General features: G+C 46.2%; 1 protein-coding gene across 6 annotated transcripts in view; it reads right to left on the bottom strand.

The window, feature by feature from the left end:
• Positions 1–12608, bottom strand: part of IL16 (interleukin 16) — a 126867-nt gene that overhangs the window by 11691 nt on the left and 102568 nt on the right. For 3 of the 6 annotated variants that reach the window (XM_054450801.2, XM_063652445.1, XM_063652446.1), the window contains exons 10-14: positions 11834–11966; positions 7117–7204; positions 4603–5084; positions 2896–3066; positions 303–453 (exon numbers count right to left, since the gene is read on the bottom strand). In XM_054450801.2, the coding sequence (XP_054306776.1) occupies positions 303–453; positions 2896–3066; positions 4603–5084; positions 7117–7204; positions 11834–11966 (1025 nt within the window). Of the gene's footprint in view, positions 1–302; positions 454–1860; positions 1969–2895; positions 3067–4602; positions 5085–7116; positions 7205–11833; positions 11967–12608 lie in introns of those variants that run through there. The other 3 variants (XM_054450802.2, XM_054450804.2, XM_063652448.1) reach the window with 2 other exon arrangements.

Here is a 12608-nt window from a genome sequence, read left to right as displayed (position 1 = left end):
ACTGGGTGGGTATGTCTTTGGACCTCTTCCAAGGGCTCCATCCTCCCAATTATCCAGAATGGCCTGCATGCCTGCTGCCACCCCCACAGCATCACCTGTCCACCCAGGAGGCTCCCCACCCTGGACAGCACCTCCACGGTGCTGCTGCCCAGCACCTGGAACCCTTGGCTGTTGATCAGCCAGGTCCAGCGGTGAGGTCAATGCAGAGCACTCTGATCCTCAGGCCAATTTGTGCTCTTACCTTATCCCTGCACCTTTTTTCAAAAGACCCTTCCTTTTGGAAGATCTCAAGGAAAGCTTACCTGGGCTGGCTCTTCTCCGCCCTGGCTCGCCCTCTGTGGAGGACTTGGTCTGTGGGCCGATACCAGGTCCTGGGCAGCCGGCAGAGGCACTAAGGCTTCTCCCTGCTGTGTCTTCCTGTGGTAGCAGCAGTGGCAGCAGCTCTCTGGCTTCCTGTGGTGTAAACAGGAAGCGAGACCGTGTCAAAACGGTAGCCTCAAGCTGTGAGAAGGCGAGACACACTTTGATTGGGACGGAAAAATGGATATTGAGCTGCTTTCAATGAGAAGTTCATCAGCAGCCATGTAAAGAGGATTCTTTTCTCCTTGGTGCTGACATGGCAGAGCCAGCACCTCCTAGACATGCAGAGCATCCCTTGACTTCCAGCAACCTGGTGTCCAGGTCATGGGCTCATACTGTTGACATACTTGAAGACCCTGGCTCTTTGTGATAGGAACAAAAGGCTTTGAGTGTGGAGGGACTGGCATTGCTTCAGTTACAACTGCATCCTGGTGAACTACCCACCCCAGGAGAGTACAGAGCAGCGTAGAAACAAGGCAGCAAAAAACCTGGCAGCTAGTGTTCCCTAAGGTTAGAGCATTCAGGAAAATGCTTGTCAATTGCTGTCACTTGTTAAGCACTCTTCAAATATTGAGTAAGTGTTCTGCAAAAGATGACAGATACTCAGCACCTGTGCCATTGCTCCCCTCTGTGGCACCTAGGGTGACATCCTCAATCTGTTGCAGAGTTGTTTCCACCACTGAGCCTGGATGCAGCCTTGGGGTCCTTCCCCAAACAGCCTAGGGACAAGATGAACCAGGCTCTGAATAGCTATGCAATACTTGAAGAGTTTGGATTATCACACAGTGTGCTTAAGGTGCTGTCAGGGCCCAGAGGAAACAGAGAGACCAGTTTCATCCCAGAGGTGGAGAAGGCTTCCTAGAGAAGTGCTTTCTGTCTGCTTCATAAACAGAGTAAGAATTTTCCAGGCAGAGAGGCAGAAGACTAGTGTTCCAGAGACACAGCCCAACGAAACATAATACCCATCTGGAAAAAAAGACTGAGAAGGCAGACATCATCAAAATGATGCCACCTGTATTTGATTGTCTGCAAGAGAAATGCTTTGCTATACTGCGGTGGCCTCCACGTCCAGTGCATTCCAGATTTGTGTAATGATGGGCCATTTGACACGGCTGCAGTCTTCCTTCCAGAGAAGAAGGAAGGAGGAAGGAACAAATGCATCCTTTGGGACTAAAAAAGAAATGGCAAATATCCATGGCCTGAAATTTAAGATCTACGTTGACAATAAACATTTTGGAGGAAGGAAAGGTCTACAAAAGTTAGAAATGTATTCACAGAGCATTGCCTCAGCTCAAGTTCCCTACTGTAGAACCGAGCTTTAGGAGAGCATTATGAAATATTGAGAGATCAACCAATTTCAAAGGAATCATTGGGCTTCTCGAACTAGCCCTTAAAAAAGTAAGGCTGAGTCATGGCATTAGAAGCTTCAGATATTGGCCTGATGATCTCTAAGACTCTTGTCCACAAGAGAAATGACATGGGGATGAAATTTAATTTCACCCGGTTGGGAGCTCTGTAAGTTGACATCTGTTGACGTTCATGAATTGTTAGCTCTTTTACAGGCAGCCACATGTGATACCAACTGCAGTCAATGCAGCTTTACATCTTAGAACAGACACAAATGTGTTTTGTCTTTTCATCAACACATCCAATATTGCCTCCTCTTCATGGGAGACTTCAAAATTAGCCCCTGAAATAAATTTGATTTTACACAAATTTTTCTCTTACTAGTGTTTCCTGGAACCATGCTTGGTGGATGAGGGAGGGAGAAGAGAAAGAAGGAAAGAGGGAGAGAGTGGATTCAGCATAGAGGGGAGAAAGTATGTTTTTGTTTGGTTTTTTGTTTGTTTTCTAAGAAAGGATTCTTAGAAAATCCTGTTGTGTGTTGCAAGTTTTTTTAAGCACAGGTGAGAGTTTAGGCTGATTTTCTGTAAGAGGGATGTTAGTTCTTTGTTGAAGAAAATATCCCGAAGTTCATACTGGTTGTGAGAGTTAAGTCCCCTTGAATTAGAGTAGATAGGAAAGATTTGGGGGTCATCCATAGCAGCTTGACAACAGTCTTGGGACCCTGTAGAGAAAAGACTGCAGGAAGGGAAAAGTGGGAGGGTGAGACAGTGGACACCGTGGCCACAGAAGAAAACATCCATTGAGAAATCCCCAGGAACGGTCGAGGAAATTTTGAGAGTGACCTCAAGCAAATTGCTTCCTGTTTTCTATTGTGTGCTGTGATCCTTTCTCTGTGACCCCCCAGTACCCAATAAAAGTATGTCGTGCTGATTGCTTTTATGGAAATGTTTGTGGGAGAAGGATCTGCTGGCCTTATGGGACAGAGCAGAGCAGACAGAGGAGGGCAGCTGCAGAATGGCCTTGTCTCCAGGAGACGGTGCTGTTGGAGGCGGGTACAGGAGGGAACCCTGTATTCTGCCGAGGCACACAGGGCATGAAAGATGACCTGTGGGGAAGTTCTCTGCCTGGGCTTCCCTGAGGACACCCCAGTTCTTTCTCCAGACGCCTTACTTGGGAATACTCACTGACCCTATGTGGCTCTGCCGAGGGCGTCACTGGAACAGACCTGCTGTGGCAACTGCACTCCTCCTTTTCTGGGCCTCCAGGAGGAAGGCAAAATGACTGGCTTCTCAGCTGGCTGCTCCTGATTTGCCCTTCTGGACTTCTAGGTCTCAGGCCCAAGGGAAAATGAAATATGGGCTTAAAAGAGGGGGTGGGAGAACAGATCCATCTGAGAACTCCATCATGTGTTGCTAACCAGCCACATCCTGCCAGCGCTCTGCAAAACTGCACTTCCTTTTTAGTAACCTGGCTTCCTCCTCCCTCCTTCACTTTCACCCCTCCTACTCAACATCCCTTCTCCACCACTACCCCTCCTGAAGCTTGCCAACCCTCAGTGTAGATTGTTTTAGGGGATTTCCAGAGGCCCCCTCCCACCTGCCCATGGTGTGCTTAAGGGAAGGGCCAGGGCCCCTGCAGGGCCATTCCGTGATGGGGGAGGCAGCTTCTGGGTAAGGATGGGAAACTCAGCGTGGCATAGTGGGCAACCGGGACCCACTATGTGGGTCTTGTGAACTTGAGCGAGTTTCTCAGTTCCCTCTTTGCACAATTGGGACTCTCACCATCAGGTGGTTGTAAGATTTAATTGACACAATGTACATGAAAGTACTCAGTGTAGTTAGCCTGCGCATAAAAATGGTTCCAGACACAGCAGGTGCCTGTCAGTCAGTCTGCCTTTTATGCAAGGGGCAGAAAGGAGGGCTTTAAGGGGCCTGATGGGGAAAGATCATGGCAATGAATGCTAATATGCCTGAGATGCTGTCAGGTACTTGCCTTTAGTGGTTACCTTTAATCCTCACAATAGCCCTTGGAAGGAGCCACTATATGCAGCCCCAATTAACAGATTGGTGGGGTCTCCCCAAGGATCCACGCCTAAGGAGGTGAGGAGGCAAAGATAACTGGGGAAGAAATAGGAGCCAGTTTCTCAAAATCATACCAGTCCACTCACTTAGGGAGCAGGGTAAGCAGCTCTTGTCCCTTTTTAGTTGTTTTTTGTTTGTTTGTTTTGTTTTTTGAGACGGAGTCTTGCCCTGTCGCCCAGACTGGAGCGCAGTGGCGCGATCTTGGCTTACTGCAACCTCCGCCTCCTGGGTTTAAGCAATTCCCTGCCTCAGCCTCCTGAGTAGCTGGGATTACAGGCACCTGCCACCATGCCCGGCTAATTTTTGTATTGTTAGTAGAGACAGGGTTTCACCATCTTGGCCAGGCTGGTCTTGAACTCCTGAGCTCATGATCCACCCGGCTCAGCCTCCCAAAGTGCTGGGATTACAGGCGTGAGCCACTGTGCCAGGCCCCTTTTTAGTTATTTAAGCCACTATTCTCCCTACAAGCAGGACACTCAAAGATCCATGTGCAAAGACTGTGACCCCGCAGGGGCCCTGGTATTTTTCCTTCATGGTGAGTGAAAAATGACACAAGAAAGGAACCTTAAATTCCAGTGTGTTATGGGTGGGAACCCAGATGCCAGCAAGCAGGACTGGGACTTCCATTATCTGTCAACCTTCAAACCCATCTTTCCATGGTCAGTCCTCAGCTGAGTCCTAAGCAACAGCTTCTCTCTGGTGGAGCAGGAGAAACTTTCATTCTGGCCTTGTTAACACTAACTTGCTAATTTGCCCATGCTCAAGAGTTGAGTCTGGTCCTGGAAACACTCAACCTGTAGACCCATCCTCTTACCTGGCCACAGGTGGGTGGGGTGTGCCCAGAAGAGCATGAGGAGTTCTCTCTCTCTTCCAGACTCTTCTGAGGGTCACTGTCACTTTTAAAGTATTTTCTGGGTGGAGGCTTGGGCTTGGAGGACGTAGGCTTTCTCACCAAAATCTCAAAGGGTTTCTTCAGTCTCAGCGGCGGGTGGCTGTCCCGGCTCTCTGGGAGGGGCGGGCTGTCCTGGGGCAGCCTGGAGGATGCTATAGAAAGCACCACTGGCTCCCGTGCCAGAGGCAGGCTGGGGCTGTGTGTGCTGATGTCCACGTCAGAGGACGGCTTCTCAGCACTGCCACTCCCAGGACTTCCCCCTGGGGACCCAGACATGTAGCTGCTGTCACTGCTGGAGCGGATCATGACCTTCTGAGCCCTGCGATGCGGGGGTGCTGAGTTCTTCTCTCGTTCCTTCTCCAAGGTGGGCCGCCCGTGCCAACTGCTTTCCAGCCTTTTGACACCTATGTGGGAAGCACAAGGGAATCTTCACAGCTGAGCTTCAGAAAACAGAAACACCCCCTGGCCTCGCCTGCGACTGCCACGGGCAGCACACTGCACATCGGCCATCTGCTTCTTATCTGAAGTCACTCTGGATCTGGAGTATGGCAGTCTTGGTGTTGGTCCCTGGCGAGCTGTATGACTTTGGGTTGGGAAAATCGTTCAAGCTTTCTGAGCCTATGGCTGATGTATATGGAGATATGCCACCCAGATCACCCATCGAGGAAGGGCTTGGTGTCCCAGCTGTGGGGAGTGCTGCTAGCAGACTACTTTCAGCTGTGGGTCCCTCCAGGGGCTGCCACAGCTGCAGACAGCTGCCTTGTCCAAGGGGGCAGCCCATCTCCAGGGACTGCTGGAGATAGGGTTACAGAGGCCCAGCTATGTTGGCCAACTCGGGACAACTCTAATGGGGACTTCAGCTGCAGAGCTCCAGGGCTTGGCTGAAGCTATTGGGTGTGCATCTCAGCTCCATCCTCCCTCTATCTACCCTGCCTGCTCCCCTCCCTGCCACAGGTAGTGATCCCCAGGACACTTCCTAATAAACACGCTGCAGACCAAACTCCATCTCAGAGTTGGCTTCCTGGGGGACCCAACTCCATTTCTGCATCTATAAAATGAGGATGATAATTTTAAAGTCACTGGGGTTATTTTGAGGCTCAATAACAAACAGAGAGAAACTACCTGTCAAGGCACTTTGAATCTTACACGAAGAAGTCACCATTTCTTTCCAGTTGAGGGTGGGGTGAGGGCAGAAAGCTGCTATTTCTTAGCCATTGCACCTTCCTCCCTCCCTCCCCATTGGCCCTTCTTCCTGGTTCTCAGTACCCCCTACCCTAGTTTCCAGCGCTAGGACTACCCACATATCCTTGAGAGGCCCTTCTCTCTAGCGGTAAGCTATCAAGGGTGCCCCTTTCCTAAAATCACAGTTTGAGGGGGTGGGAGAGGATTGAAATCTAGTCTCTTGCTCAAATTCCAGCTCATTCTGAGAGACCAAGAAAGCCAGAGGAGCCCCATGAGAGAGAACCAAGGCCAGCCAAGCTCCTAACTCACTTTCTCTTTAAATAAAAAGTTTTCTTTTGTTTTTTTTCCTGATCATGAAATAATGCATCCTCCTTAGAGAAAACTCAGCCACAAGGAGGAAGGAATGAAAGTAAAAATTCACTTCACCTGTGTTCCTATCAGCCAGAAATAACTACTGTCAAAATTTTGGTGAGTTTCTCTGTCATGCTTTCCCGAGCATATATGCATGTTGGGTGGGTAGAAATAATAGACCAGAGCTGAAATAAATTGTGTTCTGTTCTTTTCTCTTAACATTTCCCCAGATCATTTAATTTCTTGTCAATATCAGTGCCAATGGTTGCATGTTGTTCTTTCATAAAGATGTTCCATGGTAGACGTGATTAATGCCCAATGGCTAGGCATGTGAGTCAAGCCAGCTGGATTTCCATTCCAAAGCCTCTGTGCTCTATTGGTATGACTTTGAGTAAGAGAGTCTCTGAGGGCCTCACTTTTTCTTATAAAATGTGCATAAAAATTGTGTGTGAATGCATGAATTAGCATAGTCTCTGATTTACTATAAGAATTATAAGAATTAAATAAATGTCAGAATTATATTCCCAAATGTTAATTTTTCCAATATTCTATTATTATAAACTAGGGGTTGCAAACTCAAATGCCTGCAGGGGCTACTGTGTGAACGGCAACTTGGTACAGGAAAAAGGGAATGGTGGGGACCATAGGGAGCTGGAGGGAGCCTGGCACATTTGTAGCAATTTAAATTCAGATGCTTCTAAAATCTTGCGTCTTCCAAACAAAGCAAAAATAAAAGCTAAATTTAGCTGGTGGGCTGCTAGTTTTCAGCCTTTGTCTACATACTATGCTGGTCTATGGTAAATGCTGTTACTATTCCTTGGATAGAGGATGAGTTAATGGATAAATCCTAAGCTTTCTAAGAAGGCAAAGATATTTTACATCAAAGTTCACCATTTGTCTTACCTTCCAGACTCCACTGATGCCTCTCCTTTCCAAACCTGGTGTTTTCCACAGCCTGGGCCACAGCTTCTTTGAGTTGCTGTTCAGAGACCTAGAAAATATCAATCATCTCCTCAAACAAACAGTGGAAGCTCCTGCATCAGGCTCCCAGCCCCGTACCAGCTCCAAAGCTGGGCCACTGGATTCTAAATTTTTTTCCTTTCAACCCACTCTGCAAATAGCTGACAAATTCCATTTCCAGAAATACCCCGGGAATCAATGGTTCCTCAGTATCTTCTAGATAAAGTCCAAAGTCTATCAATGCAGGGGTTCCCAAGGAGGCCCCCTCAACTCTCCAACCTTCTCCCCACTACTTGCTGGAAAATTCTAGACAAAGTTACCACTTCATAGGTTATCTCTATGAGCTAGTCCATTCTTGGCAATGCTGTCATGACATCATCATTATCAACATTGTCATAATCATCACAATCACTATTATACTGTCTGAGCTGTGACTCACAGTTTATTACCACTTTGGAGTAATAGTTAAGAGTATGAGTCTTAGAGTCAAAAAGGCTTGTGTTCTAGTCCCGGTTCCTCTACCGTCTAGGTGTGAACACCTAGACAAGTTACTTAACCTCCTAAGCCTCCATTTCTTCCTTCTGTAAAATAATAACAATAATAAAACCCACTTCAAAATGAGGACAGGTTTTTAAAAAATAAATTATTTGACATCGAAAGTACAGGAAACAAAAAAATAGATTAATTGGACTATGTAAAAATCAAAAACTTCTGTGCATCAAAAGGACATCATCAACAGATTGAAAAGGCAACTCACAGAATTGGAGAAAATATTCGCAAATCATATTTCAGATAAATGGTTGAGTTGCAGATTATATAAAGAACTCCTACAACTCAGCAGCAACAACAACAACAACAACAAAACGACCTGATTAAAAACTGGGCACAGAACCTGAATAGACATTTCTTCAAAGAAGATATACAAACAGCCAAAAAGCAAATGAAAAAATGCTCAACATCACTAATGATTAGGTAAATGCAAATCACAACCACACTGAGTTACCGCCTCACACACATTAGGACATTAGGATGGCTACTATAAACAAAAAGAAAAGAGGCTGGGCATGGTAGCTCATGCTTCTAATCCCAGCATGCTGGGAGGCTGAGGCAGGCAGATCATTTGAGGTCAGGAGTTCGAGACCAGGCTGACCAACATGGTGAAACCCCATCTCTACTAAAAATACAAGAATTAGCCAGCGTAGTGGTACACACCTGTAATCCCAGCTACTAGGGAGGCTGAGGCAGGAGAATCACTTGAACCCAGTGCGGTGAGCCAAGATCGTGCCACTGCACTCGAGCCTGGGTGACAGAGTGAGACTCCATTTCAAAAAAGAAAAGAAAGGAAAATAACAAAGTATTGGCAAGGATATGGAGAAATCGGGACCCTTGGGCTCTATTGATAAGAATGTAAAATGGTGTAGCCACTGTGGAAAATAGTTTGAAGGCTCCTCAAAAACTTAAAAATAGAGTTACCATATGACCCAGCAATTCCACTTCTGGGTATATACCCTAAAAGAAAGGAAGTCAGTATCTCAGAGGAATCTGTACTCCACGTTCATTGTAGCATTATTCACAATAGTCAAAAGGTGTAAACAACCCAAGTACCCAAAAAACAGATGATAAACAGCATGTGATACACACACACGCACACACACACATACACACATACACACACTAGAAGATTATTCGACCTTAAAAAGGAAGGAAATTCTGGCCCGTGCTACAACATAAATGAACCTTGAGGACATTATGTGTAGTCAAATAAGCCAAACACAAAAGGACCCATTTTATATGATTCCACTTCGATGAACGTAGAGTAGTCAAAATCACAGAGACAGAAAGTAAAATGGTGGTTCCCAGGACTTGTGGGTAGGAGAACATAGGGACTTGTTTAATTGGTAGTTTAAATTCTGAAAGATGGGAAGAGTTCTGGAGACGGATGGTGGCGATGGTTGCACAACAATGAGAATGTCCTTAATGCCACTGAACTGTACACTTAAAAAATGGTTAAGATGGTAAATTTTATGTTATGTGTATTTTACCACAATAAACAACAATAAATAAATCATTTAAAGTCTGGGGCACAATGCCTGGCAGATGGTAAACTCTTAATAGAGGAGAGTTACCATCCCCAACAGTCCTGTAAGGCAAAGACCACTCCCCTATGTCAGAGTTGAGGAACCAGAGGCTCTTGGAGGTTAGATGAGTTGCCCAAATTAACCATAAGCAAGCAGCAGACTGGACACATGCCAGGCATTCTGCTGCTGGGCCTGGCTCTCTTCTCTCTGCCCTATGCCTGTGCCCCTGGATCTCCGCTGCCTAGGGTGTCTTTGTCTTTCTGCTGCTCTAAACCTTACTTGTCCTTTCTGGCCTGGCTCCTTTGTCTGAGCAGCTGGAACTCCAGCTCCCTCACTCTCAAGGCCCTTACCTCTGTGGCCTCTCTGTGTGTGTCCCATCTCTCTGGGAGAATGCACATTCCTTAAGCCCAGGGCTACCGCATTTGCCCACAACCTGACCCCTACTCCACTGATTTTCTGCCGTAGTCCTACTACGGCAAGAGGAAATGATAAATTAATTGAGACCTCTTTCTTTTCTTGTATTGTCCAGAGATTTAGGGCAATTATTTGTTTGCCTTAATTAAGAAGTTTGCTTGTCTCTGGTGTGTTTAGCCCCAGTGTGCAATCCATAGAATGGGGCTGGGTTTGAATTCTACCACACCATTATATATTGATTTTCCTCATTACTCCACTCTGTCCAAGTGTCACCGGGAGTTTGGGAGTCAGTGAGTTCAAAGCACAGGCTTTGCTGGATTTAAATCTTAGCTTCTTTACTTAGTAGCTTCACCATTGGGAAACTTATTTGTCCTTTCTAAGCCTCAGTTTCCTCATCTGTGAGTTGGGGGGAAATATCACACTGATTTCAGGAGGCTGCACAACAACTAAATGCAGTTGTGTGGGTCACATCTTTGGAAAACATGCCTGGTGCATACTAGGATTAAATAATTAGTTGTGGTGATTATTCCAGGTTCCCCAGAGCTCTCACCAGCAGCAGGGATTCAACCCCCAAGTCCAGCTCCAGCCTGGGTCCCTGTTATAGTTGCTATCAGCCCTAAGTCTAACCTGCCTACTGGGCATCTTTACCTGAACACCCCATGGTACCTCCACCTCACTATGTCCCACACTAAGATCATGCTCTTCTCTCCCTCCCAAGCCTGCTACCTTCTCCTCTTCTCTCTTCTGGTGGAAGACCATTGCTCAGTCTTCCAATCTAAAAATATTCGAGATATCTTCGGTTCCTCCCTCTCTCACCCCAGAGCCACTTGCCCAGCAGCTCTTGTTGAGTCTTCCCAAGCATTGCCTCACGTTGCCTGATATGGTTTGTCTGTGTCCCTACCCAAATCTCATCTTGAGTTGTAGCTCCCGTAATTCCCACATGTTGTGGGAGGGACCTGGTGGGAGATAATTGAGTCATAGGGGCAGTTTCCCCCATTCTGTTCTCATGATAGTGAATAAGTCTCACAAGATCTGATGATTTTATAAGGGGTTTCCCCTTTCACTTGGCTCTCATTCTGTCTTGTCTGCCACCATGTAAGACATGCCTTTCACCTTCCGCCATGATTGTGAGGCCTCCCCAGCCACATGGAACTGTAAGTCCATTAAATCTCTTTTTCTTTATAAATTACCCAGTCTCAGGTATGTCTCTATCAACAGCAGGAGAACAGACTAATACATTGCCCCTTCTCTTTTCTCTTCTCATGGCTGCTGTGTAGTTCAGGCTCTCACCATCGGCTTCCTTCCTCTTATAAACCCCACACTCCACCCACTCTATCCTGTCTTCTACAGTGCAATCAAAGGTTTAAAAATTAAAATATGAACATGCTCCATCTACAGCTACAGACCTCCCATAGCTCCTCACTATGCAGAATAAAATGCAAACTCTTTAGTATCCTGTTGAAAGCCCTCTGCAGTGTAACCCCAATGCCCTGCCAACATCTGTTCTCAGTCACTCTTACCTAGTACCCTGCATTCCAGCCCCACAGAACCCACTCCTCTCCTTCCATGTCAGGTCCCTTCATGATGCTGTAACATTGAACTTTGTGTTCCCACTGCCTGGAATGATCTTCCTTGTATTCTCTGCCTGGAGAAAACTAACTTCTGGTATTTTTTTTACTTTATCAACCATTCCCTGCTATAGTCCTGTATTCTCATAGGACTTACCATCTCTGTTTTGCAATTATTTGTATGTCAGGCTCTTTATTGATACTGTGAACTTCTGTAGGGCAGGACTGTGTGCTATGAACTTGCCTCTGTATCTTCAGTACCTACCGCCAGATATTCCCACGGTGGGTACCTACTAGATGCATAAATGAATAAATCTCTTGGTCTACTAGCTGGGACCCTGGGTCTCTATTTTCCTGCCCCAGAGCTTATAACTCAGCTGTAAGAGCTTCGCTAAGTTAATGTCAATTGCCTCCGATATCTAGGAGTTTGTTAGTGGACCTCTGCTTCAGACAATTCTTACTACAGAAACTTGGAAGGGATTCTTGGGAATTCAGGTACAAACCCAGCCAGCAATATCTCTGTTTTCATCTATTTCTTGTTCCAATTTTGGTACTGAACGAGTGAGCCTGAGAAGAAGAGGATAACCCAGTTGGTGTTACCTGTGGGTCTGGATGTCGGCTAACAATGATGGGGACTGGACCGGGATCACAGTGACTCAGGATTGTGTAGACTTCATTGAGCGTCAGGCAGTGCACAGGGGAATCACTGATTTCCACAATCTCGTCCCCACACCTGTGCAAGCATCAACAAGAAGCCATCAGTAAGTGAATCAATGAGACATTTGAACAGTCACTGCCCCAGGGGCCCACTCCTGGCTGGGCTGTTTGATGAGATATAAAAATCACATGAATAAGTAGACCCCGCTAGCCACTAGACCAAAACTCAGAACAGGGCAGACCAAAGTAGCATATCCCACATCCCCTTACTGTACAACCACAAAGCAGCAGACATTTCATATTTACGGTGGGTCAACATTAACAAAAGTTCATCTGTAACTTTCCTCCTTCTTTTCACATTTAACTATGTCCATTAAACACTGAGGGTGTGGTTTAGCCAATTCAACTAAATAACCAGTTAACCAGGATTTAATCCGCCACATCCTCTCCTTGGGCCTCTGTGTTCCCATAAGTAGACCAGTTAGGAGGAAGGATTGGATCTAACATAGCACACACAGGATGTTGAAAATCGGACCTAACATCCTACATGTGCTAAAAGGTAGAGAAAAAATAACTCAGCCGGAGAGCAGTTGAGATTCTTGCAAAAAGAAATAAGGAGAAAAGGTGATGGCATTCATTCTAGTTGTGAGGTGGGAAGGGAGTTAATAGCAACCTAAACCTTAAAAAAAAAAAAAAAAAAAAAAAAAAGGTGGGAAAC

The sequence above is a fragment of the Pongo pygmaeus genome, chromosome 16, assembly GCF_028885625.2.
Source record: "Pongo pygmaeus isolate AG05252 chromosome 16, NHGRI_mPonPyg2-v2.0_pri, whole genome shotgun sequence".
Taxonomy (NCBI): domain Eukaryota; kingdom Metazoa; phylum Chordata; class Mammalia; order Primates; family Hominidae; genus Pongo; species Pongo pygmaeus.
Note: the sequence above shows the minus strand (reverse complement) of the source record. Positions and strands in the feature narration are given on the sequence as shown.